The 17,273-nt window shown below is 45.4% G+C and overlaps 1 protein-coding gene across 2 annotated transcripts in view; it reads right to left on the reverse strand.

The window, feature by feature from the left end:
• LOC136633340 (class I histocompatibility antigen, F10 alpha chain-like) overlaps positions 1-17,273 on the reverse strand; it is a 60,059-nt gene that overhangs the window by 8,513 nt on the left and 34,273 nt on the right. For both annotated transcript variants that reach the window (XM_066609008.1, XM_066609007.1), the window contains exons 2-4: positions 14,046-14,306; positions 7,088-7,366; positions 3,536-3,808 (exon numbers count right to left, since the gene is read on the reverse strand). In XM_066609008.1, the coding sequence (XP_066465105.1) occupies positions 3,536-3,808; positions 7,088-7,366; positions 14,046-14,306 (813 nt within the window). The remainder of the gene's footprint in view (positions 1-3,535; positions 3,809-7,087; positions 7,367-14,045; positions 14,307-17,273) is intronic.

Consider the following 17,273-nt stretch of genomic DNA (forward strand, 5'->3'; position numbering starts at 1 on the left):
TGCAGCATGTCCTAATATGGTGTATAATACGCACATTATAGACTACAGGTGCGGAAAATACCCATGTTACATGCGTGTCTGCTGCATAATGCGTATGAGGGCTGAAGACGGGCGCGATTTAGTCCCTCTATGAGGCCGTGAAATTCACAGCCGCATAATGGGCAGAAATGAAACCATTGATTTCAATGGTTTTGTTTTCCCTTGTGGATTCTCGCGCGTTAATACTACGTGCCGGAAAGAAAGGGCCGGACGCAGCTTCCTAATTGTTATTCTCAGACTCCTGTAAGGCTTGAGGGACAGTTAGGAGGGAAGGCCTCATGGGATCTGGGAGCTTTATGTACATGATGGATGGATGATATGTCACCTTCTATGGAGCCTCATGGGATCTGGGAGCTTTATGTACATGATGGATGGATGATATGTCACCCTCTATGGAGCCTCATGGGATCTGGGAGCTTTATGTACATGATGGATGGATGATATGTCACCCTCTATGGAGCCTCATGGGATCTGGGAGCTTTATGTACATGATGGATGGATGATATGTCACCTTCTATGGAGCCTCATGGGATCTGGGAGCTTTATGTACATGATGGATGGATGATATGTCCCCCTCTATGGAGCCTCATGGGATCTGGGAGCTTTATGTACATGATGGATGGATGATATGTCACCTTCTATGGAGCCTCATGGGATCTGTGAGCTTTATGTACATGATGGATGGATGATATGTCACTCTCTATGGAGCCTCATGGGATCTGGGAGCTTTATGAACATGATGGATGGATGATATGTCACTCTCTATGGAGCCTCATGGGATCTGGGAGCTTTATGAACATGATGGATGGATGATATGTCACTCTCTATGGAGCCTCATGGGATCTGGGAGCTTTATGTACATGATGGATGGATGATATGTCACTCTCTATGGAGCCTCATGGGATCTGGGAGCTTTATGTACATGATAGATGGATGATAGGTCACTCTCTATGGAGCCTCATGAGATCTGGGAGCTTTATGTACATGATGGATGGATGATATGTCACCCTCTATGGAGCCTCATGGGATCTGGGAGCTTTATGTACATGATGGATGGATGATATGCCACCTTCTATGGAGCCTCATGGGATCTGGGAGCTTTATGTACATGATGGATGGATGATACGTCACCCTTTATGGAGCCTCATAGGATCTGGGAGCTTTATGTACACGATGGATGGATGATATGTCACCTTCTATGGAGCCTCATGGGATCTGGGAGCTTTATGTACACGATGGATGGATGATATGTCACCCTCTATGGAGCCTCATGGGATCTGGGAGCTTTATGTACATGATGGATGGATGATATGTCACTTTCTATGGAGCCTCATGGGATCTGGGAGCTTTATGTACACGATGGATGGATGATATGTCACCCTCTATGGAGCCTCATAGGATCTGGGAGCTTTATGTACACGATGGATGGATGATATGTCACCTTCTATGGAGCCTCATGGGATCTGGGAGCTTTATGTACATGATGGATGGCTGATATGTCACTCTCTATGGAGCCTCATGGGATCTGGGAGCTTTATGTACATGATGGATGGATGATATGTCACCCTCTATGGAGCCTCATGGGATCTGGGAGCTTTATGTACATGATGGATGGATGATATGTCACCTTCTATGAAGGAGGTTTTTTGGTTAACTATGATATGTTACAAAGGTCATTACTGGGTCAGATGAGATGGCAGAGAGTGAGTTCTGCTCAGTGATGGACTGGTTGGCAGCAACAGCTAATTGGCTGAAGGAAAATGGCAGGAAATGCCTGTGGTTGTCGGGCAGAATCAGGTGACCTGACGGCGGCTGGTGATTGGTCCAGAGGAACAAGCCGAGAGGAGCAGCAGTGAGATATGGAGGTGCAGAGATGTGGGCCATCATCAACTGGAAAGGAAGCAGCATCCCGCCCTCCCTCCCTTAGGTTTGTCGCGGTGTAGTTAATGGGGTATGGTCGCCCGCATTAGGCGGGTGGGCAGGTAAACTTGGGGAGAGTTTGGTGGTGGTAAACTCGTGTCTGTAAGACAGAGTTTACACGAACTGTTATGGTTATTGATTGGTTATTAAACTTGGGTCTGTAAAACAGAGTTTACATGAACTGTTATGGTTATTATTGGTTACATTTCTCCCCAATGTTTGTAACCCCGTTAATAAACACAGCGGCCGCCTTTATCCAATATTGGGGTCTGTGTCGGTTATTTATAGGAGTTTGGTAAGGTTTAAATAAAGCGTAAGATCCCATGTACTATAGCCCGGAGTCTGAAGAGTCCAAACAAAGAAGCTGTTCATGCTCCAATACGCTCCGTAGCAGCAAGCGTATTGGGCTTGTGCCCGCGTGTTTTTACCCTTATGCGCCATAGTATGTGAGTTTGAGAAGAACAGCAGGAAGATATTCCTACGCATGAGGAAAAAAAAAAAAAGATCATTTCTGCCTTCTCTTCCTGCTGGTTTCCCATGTGTAATATTGCGATGTTTAAGCAGTAAAAAACAAAGAGGGGAGGGGGGGGGGGGGTGTTCATCTCTACTTTTAAAAAGCCAGAACTTGTTTATTTTCCCATCAGCCATATGAGGTCTTACGTTTTACGTGGTGAACTGCAGTCTTTATTGGTACCATTTTGGAGTACATATAGTGTATTTTATGTCCCTGTAGGGGATATGAACAATAATAGCTATGATCACTATGATAATACATTGCAATACTTCTGTACTGCAATGCCTTATCACTCACAATAGTGATCATAGGCCATGGCAGGCCCGGACACCAGTGTCTGGCGATGTAATCGTGGAGGGCCGATGACAAGACAGGGAGAGAGCGCTCCCTCGGTGAATACTTTACATGCTGCAGAGTGTACATAGATCGCTGCATGTAAGGGCTTAGCAGCAGGGATCAGTGTTCCCATCAATCCCTGCTGTTGCTATCTGAGCCAGCGCTATCCACCGGACACAAGTTCATGTCCTGTTGTGTTAACTATCACCCTGCCAGGGCATAACCTTACATCTTATGGCATTAAGGGGTTAAGGGGAACCGGTCACCTCCAAACATCACCACAAACTTATGGTATCAGGGAAGGTGATGGGGAGCCGAGAGAAGTATATTTTGTACTCCGACGCTCCCTTGTTCCCATACTGTACACCCACCATCCCCGGTGTCTCCCTCGGGGGAAGTCCACGTGTGATCTGAAAAATCGGACTTTTTTCAGACTGCTGTGCGCTCTTCCATGAACTTGTATGGGAGAACACGGGGTGGTGCAGGGACAGAGGGAGAGTGCGGGAAAGGGGAGCGGGTGAGTATAAACCATTCACCCACAGCCCCCCCCATCACCTCCTGGAACATCATAACTTAGTTTATAGTTGTGTTCAGGGTCAACAGGTTCCCCTTAATGAGATGCTGGCGATCAATAGATTACACAATTATATATCACAATACTGATCACTAATCCTGACATATTCCATAGTCTACTCCCATCATCCACCCTGCAAGGATACAACTTACCGCACACAATGCTCAGAGGCGCCTCCAGGCTGCTGTGATCCACATAACAGGAGTAGCTGTCGCCCTCTTTGGGGATCACTTCTGCGCTGACCCTGATCTGATAGCTGCCATCAGGATTTGGGAGGACATGTGTGGTGTGATATGAAGGAACGTCGTCCACCCCGTTCTTCATCCACTTCACATGCACATGCCTGGGATGGAAGCCGTACACCAGGCAATGAAGCGTCATGGCGTCATCTTCATCCCGAGCGGATACCTTCACCTGCGGCCGAACTGATGGGGGAAGAGAAGAGAATATAAGTGACCCCCTGCAGCGCAGATCTGATGTGTCTTCTCCTCTGTACAACCAGCCCCCCCATACTGTGTATAACACTCAGGACCCCCTATAAACCTCATATAAGAACAGGTCTACTCCGTACAACCAGCCCCCTGTACTGTGTATAACACTCAGGACCCCCTATACTCCTCATATAAGAACAGGTCTCCTCTTTTCAATTAGTAGAGCCCTCCGTACTGTGTATAACACTCAGGACCCCCTATAGAACAGTTCTGCTCCGAAAAACCCAGCCCCCTGTACTGTGTATAACACTCAGGACCCCCTATACTCCTCATATAAGAGCAGGTCTCCTCTGTACAATCAGAGCCCCCTGTACTGTGTATAACATTCAGGACTCCCTATAAACCTCATAAGAACAGGTCTTCTCCGAAAACCCAGCCCCCGTACTTTGTATAACACTCAGGAACCCCTATACTCCTCATATAAGAACAGGTCTCCTCTGTACAATCAGTAGAGTCCCTCCGTACTGTGTATAAAACCCTGGACCCCCTTCTACACCTCATATAAGAACAGGTCTCCCCCATACAACCAGCCCCTGTACTGAGTATAAAACTCAGGATCCCCTATACTCCTCATATAAGAACAGGTCTCTGTACAATCAGCAGAGCTCCCCATACTGTGTATAACACTCAGGACCCCCTTCTACTCCTAATATAAGGACAGGTCTCCTCCATACAATCAGCAGAGCCCCCGTACTGTGTATAACACTCAGGACCCCCTTCTACACCTCCCATAAGAACAGCTGTCCTCCGTACAACCAGCCCCCCGTACTGTGTATAATACTCAGGACCCCCAATAAACCTCATATAAGAACAGGTCTACTCTAAAAACAGAGCCCCCATACTTTTGCGCTTAGAATTGAATAATCGAGTTGGGATCTCTACTTTTCCTATTTATGACATAATCAATGCTCGCGCCAAATTTCATGTTTCTATGACACCGGAAAGTGAAGAAATTACATTCCGTAAGTAAAATTTGGACGCTAATTATTTTGCGCATAGAATTGAATAATCGAGTTGGGACCCATTAGCTTTTTCTATTTATGACATAATCAATGCTCGGCCAAATTTCATGTTTCTATGACATTAAAAGTGAGAAAATTAGATTCCGTACGTAAAATTTGGACGCTAATTCTTTTGCGCTAGAATTGAATAATGAAGTTGGGACCCCTTTACTTTTCCCATTTTGGACATAATCTATGCATGTGCCAAATTTCATGTTTCTACGACGTCGGGAGGTTGGAGAATTAGTGGCGAGTCAGTCAGTCAGTGAATCAGTCAGTCAGTGAATCAGTCAGTGAGGGCTTTCCTCTTTATATATATAGATATCTTTCCTTCAGGGAGGAGGCTGAAGCAATCACTCTTTTACCGCCACTTGTAATGAAGCCCCTATTTGTGTATATCCTGGTTCTTGCCTAACTGACCATTCTGAATTTATTATGGTTTGCTGCCAGTCCTGATCTTCAGCCGGGACCTCGTTAATGAACCTGCCTGACTGTAGCCTGTATTACTGGAAGACTCTTGGTCAGACCATCAGGTCCTGCGCCTCGGCCCAGCACAGCGTCAGCAGCCGCACTACCAGGATGATCTGGATGAGTGACAGCGTGGGGACCCCGCAGCGAGGACCGTATACAGATGGCAGCCTTACTGGGGCGTCGGTTCACCTTTTTGCCTTGGGGAGGAGATAAGCCAGAATGTGTCCCGGTCTTCAGCCTACATCAGTCCGGCCGCTCTCACACACTGTTGGGAAAACGCTGTGTTTTAAAGCAGTGTTTTACCGCGATTTTGAACACATTATACAGCGTTTTTTAACGCACCCCGTCATTCAGATGGGTGATGAGATACGTAAAAAAGCTCTAAAACGCATAATAGAGCAGATGGCGCCCGAAAATTACGGCATTTTTAACACTAGTCTGCGAGGCCCCACTGAAGTCTGAAACGCCGCGGTAAACGCCGTAAAGAGTATTATGTGTGAGAGCGGCCTTACAGTATGGAGAGCTGGAGGCTGTTCTGTATGTCACATACTGCACCACTAGATGGCGCTGTGCTAGTCTGCCTGTATTATAAGGCACCGTAATATCCCTTTATAATAAAATCACCAACAGCAGCTCCATATCTGAGCCATGAATTGAGCGTATGCACAGCGTATTATCGGCACGGAATGGCATCAGAAAGTAGGACAACACCGCCCCGATAGTCATTCTTATTTTCTCTCGTCTTCTTTGAAGTGGTAAACAATTCGCCGCTCCTACGCAATGTTAGTGACGTACCGGCTGCGGGTCGCACGCATCCATAGACATCAATGGAGGCCGTCCGCAAGGAATCCTCACTAATATACAGCATGCTGCGATTTTTCTCCCGCTTGCGTAATATGTAATTCGTATCCGCGGGTGTGAGGGAAACTTTGAAAATATATGACTTTCAAAGCTTGTGTTTTACCGCGGATCATCCACACGGACAACGATTGCGGAATCTGCAATTCAAATCTGGTGGTGTGAGACCGGCCTAACAGGCCATGTATACTGTATACCGCACGGCCGAAACAAAAGCCAAACAAGAAATGGTGGAATTCCTGTTTTTTTCCCTATTTCTCTCCCCCTCCAAATAAATGTTACAGGGGGTTTTCCATGAAAATACTATTGATGACGAGTCCTCAGGATAGTTCATGAATAGGTGATCGATCGGGATCCGCTGACGGTGGTGCTACATATCGGGGGTGGAGCGTAAGCTGCTGTTCTCCCCCCAGTTTGGTGGCCAGCGCTTGTAACTGCAGATGTAGCCCACATTGATATAAAAAGGACCCCAGCCTGCAGTTACAAGTGCTGGCCACTACACAGGGGCTGGAGCAGCGGCTTCCATTCGTCCCCAGTGCATGCCGGTGATATCAGGGGGTGTTGAAGCGATGGGCCTTTGCTGACCAACTATCGCTGACCCGTCCTGAGGACAGCTCATAGCTCATCAATGGTATTTTGGTGAAAACCACTGTAATAAGTTATACATTACGCTAGAATGTATCCAAAATGGCGCCGTTACAGAAAAATACAACTCGTCTCGCTGAACCCAAGTCCTCGTCCGGCTGCGTCCGCCGGCGGCTCTTGGAAGGTGGGAATAAACAACCTCTGACTGTCCTGACGCTGATAACCCGCTGTGTAGACGGATGTGCGATGGCCGGAGCTCCACACACACATATATGTGACACGTGATGATGAGCCTCACCTCTCCTCTCCAGATCTTCTCTCCCGTTCTCCACGTAGGTCTTCAGCCATTCTATACATTCATTCTCCAGATAATTCCTGTCGCTCTCCCCCGCTTGTACCTCCGGACTGTTCCATCTCTGTGTGCTGATCTGCGCCTGGCTCATGGTGGCAATGTATGTCCAGGTCCGTGTGTCCAGAGCTATGAACTCCCCTCCATCATATCCATACTGCTCATATCCTCCGATGCTGCCGTCATCTCTCAGCTCACAGCCGTACATCTTCTGGACAGAATGGAAACCTGCAGACATCACAGGACACGTTACACAGAACACGTATGTACAGGTTATATGTGCAGTGTATGCGTGTGACATGTTATATACAGAGTGTGTGACACATGCTCTACATATTATATACACAGAACACTCACGTGTACTATATACAGTCTATAACACGGTTTACTAACACTTGTGTGTGAACTACAATTCCCAGCATGCCCCCCTATTTACCGGTTGTAGTTCAGTGGGCAGGAACACAGAATATACACTGCAACCTATACGTCCCCCTACAAGGTTCTTTACAGACGATGTCACAGAGAGCTGTATACACAGATAGAGCATATATTTATATCGCACAGGGAGTGTCGTAACAGAACAGAGAACAATGAAAAAAAAAAAAGGCCAGAATTGTTATTTTTTTCATCTGCCTCTAAAAGAATGCAATAAGTTATAAAATCGCCTTATATACCCCAGATGGTACCAATGGAAACTACAACTCATCCCGCAAAAACCAGACCGCACGCGGCTCTGGGGGCAAAAGAATTTAATAGTCTGTAGTGGGAGATCCTATAAATGTGGCAGCGCTGGAAGCGTGATGTTCTGCGGGAGACAACGGTCACTTGTGCTCCGCAGTGATGTCACAGCAAACAATGGTGGAACTTCTGGTTTTTTTTTTGCCATCTCCTCCCCCCCCCCCCCCAAGAAAACATAAATAAGTCAATATTCCCACGGGTGAGCCGATACGGGGCCGAGAGACTCCAGATATCGCACTTGTCAGCGTGTATCGCATCCGCGGATGTGAGGAGGTCTTCATGCAGAAACGCCTCGCATCACTTCTGTAAACTCCTATCCTCCAGCGCTCGTTTCCCGCTCGTCGGGGGATCAGCAGGTGTTTCCTACTGGTTTATTTGGGAAGTGTCACCTTGCACTCGCGTGTACCTCACACGGCAGGCGATGTGTCTGACAGTCCCATTGACAACAGTGAGCGATGCGTTCCGAGGGACGCGGAAAGAATTAAAAACTTGCTCCTGTGTCTGACTCAAAAGAATGGGGTCCATATTTGTGCGAATTGTTTGTCTCACGACGCACAAAACTAACGGGAGGTTCACACCTGTATGAATGTAGCCTAAACATCAAAGAATCCATCATATGTATCCCAAAGTGGTGCCCATAAATAGTACAACTCGCCAAGCAAAAACAACAAGGCCGCGTACGGGGATTGGTTTTTTCGGTTCATTTAGAAAAAAAAGAAAGTAAGAATTGATTAACTTAGAATCGTTCATAAAGTACAAAAAACCCTAAAAAAAATATTTGACAAATCCCCCGCCATATTTCCAGGGTCCCTTAGGGATCTTCCACGTGGGCGGAGTTATGGAGTTATTCCGCCAGGACGCACCGTAAGATGTAGCTTGCGCTGCTGCTGTGGAGTTCTGCACTACAGCATTTGGGGTGCGTTTTGCAGGCAGACTCCGCCCGTGTGAAGGCACCATTACACCGGACTCACACAAGAGTTGCATTTTCGTAGGTTGTTTGTTGTGGTTTTGCATATTTTACTTAACTTTTTTGCGTACTCAAGGCATACACAATAACACAAAATCCTCCCCAGGACTCCCAGCCGTTGCGATGGCCAATTAGGCCAATTACTTCAAAATGTGTTCTTTTTTGCACTACTGAAACGTGCAGGACAATGCCGTGCTCGTGAACGAACCGGTTGAAATCAATGTATTCTATTTTTCCCATATCGAGCCAGCAAACTTTTAATACACAAACACGCCCGTGTGAATCCGGCATTAGAATATCATCACAGGACTGCCGGTGATTTACCATTTGCCGGGCTGAAGCTGCAAGTCTACTTACAGCCGCGCAATTAGCGCCCAGTGTCAGCGCCGCTCGTGTAATCGCGTCCGTACGTCTCCTCCTCAGCACTTACAGAAATCCCCCACAGTTTCTCCGTCTTCGGCTGAGCGGATCTAGTAGGTTCGGGCCGCACGGCGATGTGTCGCAGGTAACGTCTTCTAATGATTGCCGATGCTGTCACATTATGACTGGCGACTCAGCAGCTGCGGAACATCACAGGAACAATTACCGCGGCGCCGACCTGTATGACATCTTACATCCAACAGGTCGTCCCGTGTAAAAGTACGACAAGTTATTCGTGACGGCAGCTGTCCTGTGATGGATGTCTAACACACAGTCTGAAGCAGCCGCGCGTCTCGTATCGCCGTGTGGCCCCGGTCTTATGCAGTCTAAGGCCTCATGAAGATGCTCAGTTGTTGGCAGCACAATGTCATGTAAAGGGTTAATCTTGCTGCAGCGTTTGCCGGAGACGGTTTAGTTATTTCCCCACGTCCGGCCGCTGCCTGCGGCTCCTTCAGACGGACGGATCTGCAATCCGCAGGAAAGAGAACCCATTGATTTCTAGGTTTGCATTCTCATTTTCTGCATGCGGAAACAAGTAGGACCCGCTGTATTGTTGTGCCTGCAAACGTACAGTACGCTGCGCAATTTGTGGAAAAAAAATATATCTGGACCTCATTAGGCTCAATAGCCTATCAAATCACGGTGAAGTCACGTGTCACGGACATGTGAACAGCCGCCGAGTGCAGAAAGTGCAGCACTGTGCGCCGATACAAACTTATCTCATTCACCGCACAAATATATGTTGCGCTGAGGCGAGTGTATTTGCACATCGGCTCATCTGAAGAAGCCCACGGGCAAAATGTGATTTAAAATCCGCAGCGGATCTCCCGCGCGCGGATCCGCACCCCATAGGGATGCATTGACCACCCGCGGGTAGATAAATACCCGCGGATCGTCAATAAAAGGCATTTAAAAAAAAATGGAGCATGAAAAAATCTGGACCATGCTCCATTTTCGTGCGGGTCTCCCGCGGGGTCGGCTCCCGCGGGCTTCTATTGAAGCCTATGGAAGCCGTCCGGATCCGCGGGAGACCTAAAATAGGAATTTAAAGCATTTACTCACCGCAGCGGACCGCGAAGCTCTTCTCTTCCTCACGGCCGCATCTCCCTTGCTTCGGCTCGGCGGATGTGCCCGGCGCATGCGCGCGGCACGTCGTCGACGTGCCGGCGACGTGCCGCCGGCGTCAGGAATTCATCCGCCGGCCGAAAATGAAGATCCGGCCGTGAGGAAGAGCAGAGCTTCGCCGCCCGCTACGGACAGGTAAATGCTTTTAAATTGCTATTTTCAGCGCTCACGTCGGCGGGGCAGGAGGGACCCGCTGCAGATTCTCCATGGAGAATCTGCAGCGGATCTGATTTTCCCCGTGGACATGAGGCCTAATCACGTATTTACACGGGTGAGTGCGATATCGGTCCGAGACACTTGTAATATCGCACTTGTAAACCTGTGGTTTTGCCTGCGTGTGCGACGCGTTTCGCTACTCATACGATTTTCACACATTGTTTTAATTCACATAAAGTTTCAAAAGGAAAAATGTTAAAACCCTCTCGCATGAAAATGGCGTCACATATTAGTGATGTCACCCCAAATAGGACATGCCGCGATATTTCCATCTCGTACTATAGGGGCGAGCGAAGAAAATCACTTGTGTAAGTTAACCATTGACCTCCGTGGGTTATTTTCGATATGGACAGAACTGACATGGGAAGATCAGTCGTGCAGATACACCATATCCACCTCCTCCTGTAGGATCCGCTCCTCAGTAACAGCAACAAGCGGCACGAACTGCGCCATTGTGAAGAAAAATGACTCATGCAAAGACTCCTTGACATGAGCATCACAGCACACACAGCTCTGCTACATGACATGCGTGTGACAAACACAACTGTGCCACAGTACATGCACATGTTACAAACTCAGCTCTGCTACATGACATGCACCTGACAGACATGACATGCACATGTTAAAAATACAGCTCTGCTACATTATATGTGTGTGACAGACACAGCTGTGCCACATGACACGCGTGGCACAAACACAGCTGTGCTACATGACATACATCCATGCTAACTATATACATTACACGCACAGACATTAGACAAACAGCCACTCGCAGCTCTACTACATTTGTACTGACTGCACATGATACACACAGCTCTTGGATACAGTGATAAGCCCCTGGTCATGTGATCCCTGACTCCACCGACAAGGTGATCACATGATGGTAGTTTGTTAGCTTATTCAGTATACAGCACTCCCAAACACCAGAATGGCTCCTCCCACAGCAGCCCACCAGCTCTCTGGTGGCGGTAGGTCGGTGTCTCCTGTCAGAACCGCTGAGTTGTGTCTGACATAACGGCTTAGTTGTATTCTCAGTGTGTTAGGACCTGCGATGATGTCACCATGGGGCGGAGCTATGACACAGTCAGGGCACAGAGCATGAGAATCACTCACTCACATACTTACAAACCAACGAACAAGTGGTCGATAGTAGCTTGACTAGTAATTATTAGGAAATTATAGTACCAGTGTTTCTGGTGGCGCAATACGCCACACAGCTGTGCTTACATGGTACATCCATTATGACAGACACACACACACCCCTACTACATCTATCCTGATTCTCACACACAGCTCCGCAACATCCATCCTGACCCCACACATTACAAACACAACTCTGCTACATCCATCCCGATCCCCACACATTACACACACAGCACATCACACACACAGCTCTACTACATGCATCCTGATTCACAAATACAGATGTGGTACATCCATGCTGATTTTCAGATATCACCAGCTCAGCAGACTCCTGGATACAGTGATCAGCCCCTGGTCATGTGATCCCCGTCATCACAGGTCTTAGTGGCCGCTGTCGGCTTTTCCAGCATACAGTATTTTCTATGAAACTGCACAATGGCTCCTCCCACAGAAGTGATGTCACCGCAGGCCCTTCAGCCCACTGGATCTCTGTGGTGGAGGTAGGTGGGTGTCTTCTGTCAGGACTGCTGAGTTGTGTCTGAGACAATACCTCGCTTAGTTGTATTCTCATTTTGTTCTTCTGTCAGTCAGGCTCTGTGTTTTATATATGTTATAGGACCTGTGGTGACGTCACCAGGGGCGGAGCATGAGAAGCACCCACAAAAATACATAAATACTAACGGACAAGTGATTGTTAGTGGTTTGACAGTGTGTGGTGTACATTGTGTGTATATACAGTACAGTGTGTATAGAGTACAGTGTATATATAGTGTGTATACAGTACAGTGTGCATTGTGTATGTACAATAGTTATGTAATGTGTATATAAAGTGTGTATATACAGTGCATATAGGGTGTATATACAGTGGTGTGTATTATGTATGTATACAGTGCAGTGTATATATAGTAGTGTGAATTGTATATATAGTGTGTATATAGACAGTGCAGTGTATATATAGTGTGTTTATACAGTACAGTGCAGTGTGTATTGTGTGTATATAGTGTTTATACAGTACAGTGTGTATTGTGTACAGTGTATATAGTAGTGTATTGTATATATAGTGTGTATATACAGTACAGTGTGTTGTGTATATAGAGTGTGTATGTACAGTGGGTACAATATATTCATGTGTGTTACAGTGCAGTGTGTATTGGGTATATACAGTAGTGTATTGTGTGTATATACAGTACAGTGTATAATGTGTGTATATATAGAGTACAGTGTGTATATATAGTAGTGTGTATATATATATATATATATATATATATATATATATATATATATATATATGTGTGTGTGTATATACAGTACAGTGTGTTGTGTATATAGAGTATATACAGTGGGTATAATATATTACTGCGTGTTACAGTGCAGTGTGTATTGGGTATATACAGTAGTGTATTGTGTATATGGTGTGTTTATACAGTACAGTGTGTATACATAGAGTACAGTGTGTATATAGTAGTGTATTGTATATATAGTGTGCATATACAGATATATATCTCATGTGTTACAGTGCAGTGTGTATTGGGTATATACAGTAGTGTATTGTGTATATAGTGTGTATGTACAGTAATATATATATATATATATATATATATATATATATATATATATATATATATATATATATATATATATATATATATATTATATAGTGTATATACAGTACAGTGTAGAATGTGTATATACAGTGCAGTGTGTATCGTGTATATATACACAGTACAGTGTGTATAGATAGTAGCGTGTATAGTGTATATATAGTGTGTAAATACACAGTGCAGTGTATATATTGTGTGATTTTATATAATGCTGAGTGTATATACTGTGCAGTGTGTATATAGTGTGTATACCGTGAAGTGTGTATTCTATATATAATGTGTATACAGTACACTGTGTATATAGTAGTGTGTATTGTGTATATAAACAGTGCAGTGTATAGTGTGTATATACACTACAGGGTGCATTGTGTATATATAGTGTATATACAGTGTATTTTGTATATAGTGTGTATATAAAGTACAGTGTGTATTGTGTATAGAGTATATACAGTACAGTGTGTATTATGCATATGTACAGTGTGTATTTACAGTACAGTGTATATATAGTGTATATACAGTAGTGTATATACAGTTGGTGTGTGTATGCAGTGTGTATAGTGTATTGTGTATATTAGTGTGTATATACAGTGCAATGTGTATATAGTGTGTTAGTGTGTATATACAGTAGTGTGTATATACAGTGTATATAGTATGTAGTGCAGTGTATAGCAGTATATACAGTATATCTGTCTCTCACCTCCGCTCTGGTTGAAGCGCTCCATGCCTATCTTCACATCATGTCTGCCTATAGCCTCATTTCCTTTAGCAATCAGTGTCTGTCTCTCCCAGTAGTCGTCTCCCAGCTTCTTCATCCACTCCACGCTCGGTTGGTATTTTCTGCTGTCTGAGTTATAATTCATAATCTCCCGATCATCCACGTATCCAACGGAAGAGTATTCAGGTATCCCGAACCCCGGAGCCGAGACCGCAGTCTGATAGTAGCGCAGAGAGTGACTGTCTGAGAGAGATACAGAGTGTTACATATCACACATGTACTGCACTCACAGGAAGAGCCATCATATATGTACAGCGTGTGGGTGACAGGGTCTCAGTCGTATCATTAGCGTGTAAGTGACAGGGTCTTCATGTATGTATACATAGTGTGTAGGTGACAGGGGCTCAGTCATGTATGTATGCATAGTGTGTATGTATGTATGTATAGTGTGTAGGTAACGGGCTCAGTCATGTATGTATGCATAGTGTGTATGTATGTATGTATAGTGTGTAGGTACCGGGCTCAGTCATGTATGTATGCATAGTGTGTATGTATGTATAGTGTGTAGGTAACAGGGGCTCAGTCATGTATGTATGCATAGTGTGTATGTATGTATAGTGTGTAGGTAACAGGGGCTCAGTCATGTATGTACAGCGTATAGGTGACAGGGTCTCAGGTGTGTATATGAGATGCAGCAGTTATTACATGATTTGATTTTCCCCGTGTTGTATGTTATGATGTTCTCGTCTCTCACTGCGCTGCCAGGAAGAACTACAAGGGGAACTCTGTATGTGATATAATGTGCGCTCCACAGTCCCTGACAGTATTATATAATGAGTGACTACAGTAGTGTTATAGGCCTCAGATGCTGCAGAACCTCATTTTGAACAGAATGTAGGAGCTTAATGTCAATCACTTTGTTATAGGAGTATTACCATCATAAACATTTATGGCGCTTCCACAGGACAGGCGCAGCGCCCACCTCGGGGAGCCTCACCTATGGCAGCTGCAGGAATTGCCTAATAAGTAACACCCCATCATGAATCTATGGTGTGGGGGGAGGAAGAGACACGTGTAGGATTTACAAGCAGCCTCTGTTTGCTTCATCAGAAAGCTGTTCTGCAGCAGCTGTGTCTGTATTGTACAATGTAGGTCTATGAATTCTATGAAGGGTGTGAGATGGTAGAGCCAAGTGATGGAGGAGATGGGAGGGGTGGGGCGAGGCTGTAGGAGGGTGTGCAGTCTGTGCGGGTGAGGTGTGTGTGTTGGACTTGGTGTGCGGATGAGAGTTCGGGGGCCGCCGTGGGGCGGGGAGCTGCAGGGGAGAGAGCTCTCCCCTGCTCTCCCCACCCCCTGCCGGCCCCTGAATCTTTAGGGACGAGCAGGGAGATACTCGGCTAAGGCACATTACTCGAGCGAGTAGTGCCTTAGCGAGTATACTCGCTCATCCCTAGATATAATAACTGATCCCCCCATACTGAGCAGAATACACCGCACATAAGTGATATAATAACTGATCCCCTCCATACTGACCAGAATACACTGCAGATAAAGGATATAATAACTAATCCGCTCCATACTGACCAGAATACACTGCAGATAAAGGATATAATAACTAATCCGCTCCATACTCCCCAGAATACACTGCAGATAAGGGATATAATAACTGATCCCCTCCATACTGACCAGAATACACTGCAGATAAGGGATATAATAACTGATCCCCTCCATACTCCCCAGAATACACTGCAGATAAGTGATATAATAACTGATCCCCTCCATACTCCCCAGAATACACTGCAGATAAGGGATATAATAACTGATCCCCTCCATACTGACCAGAATACACCACAGATAAGTGATATAATAACTGATCCCCTCCATACTGACCAGAATACACTGCAGATAAGTGATATAATAACTGATCCCCCTCCATACTGACCAGAATACACTGCAGATAAGTGATATAACTGATCCCCTCCATACTGACCAGAATACACTGCAGATAAGAGATATAATAACTGATCCCCTCCATACTCCCCAGAATACACTGCAGATAAGTGATATAATAACTGATCCCCTCCATACTGACCAGAATATACTGTAGATAAGTGATATAATAACTGATCCCCCCATACTGACCAGAATACACTGCAGATAAGTAATATAATAACTGACCCCCTCCATACTGACCAGAATACACCACAGATAAGTGATATAACTGATCCCACTCCATACTGACCAGAATACACCACAGATAAGTGATATAATAACTGATCCCCCTCCATACTGACCAGAATACACTGCAGATAAGTAATATAATAACTGATCCCCTCCATACTACCCAGAATACACTGCAGATAAGTGATATAATAACTGATCCCCTCCGTACTCACCAGAATACACTGCAGATAAGTGATATAATAACTGATCCCCCTCCATACTGACCAGAATACACCGCAGATAAGTGATATAATAACTGATCCCCCTCCATACTCACCAGAATACACTGCAGATAAGTAATATAATAACTGATCCCCTCCATACTACCCAGAATACACTGCAGATAAGTGATATAATAACTGATCCCCCTCCATACTGACCAGAATACACCGCAGATAAGTGATATAATAACTGATCCCCCTCCATACTCACCAGAATACACCGCAGATAAGGAATATAATAACTGATCCCCTCCATACTCCTCAGAATACACAGCAGATAAGTGATATAATAACTGATCCCCTTCATACTGACCAGAATACACTGCAGATAAGTGATATAATAACTAATCCCCTCCATACTGACCAGAATACACCGCAGATAAGTGATATAATAACTGATCCCCTCCATACTGACCAGAATACACCACAGATAAGTGATATAACTGATCCCCTCCATACTGACCAGAATACACTGCAGATAAGTGATATAATAACCGATCCCCTCCATACTCCCCAGAATACACTGCAGATAAGTAATTTAATAACTGTTTCCCCCTCCATACTTCCCAGAATACACTGCAGATAAGTGCAACAATACAAAAATAATAGACACCATGCAATCAAGCCATTTGCAGTTTTTCTAAAAAAAAAACAAAACAAAAAAAAAAACCCTTAAGGCCGCCTGCAGACGAGCGGGTCGGATCCGGCAGCGAGAAATCTCGCCGTGCGATCCGACCCCAGAGCCTGCAGGGACGAGCGCGTACTC

This window comes from Eleutherodactylus coqui, chromosome 6 (genome assembly GCF_035609145.1).
Source record: "Eleutherodactylus coqui strain aEleCoq1 chromosome 6, aEleCoq1.hap1, whole genome shotgun sequence".
NCBI lineage: Eukaryota > Metazoa > Chordata > Amphibia > Anura > Eleutherodactylidae > Eleutherodactylus > Eleutherodactylus coqui.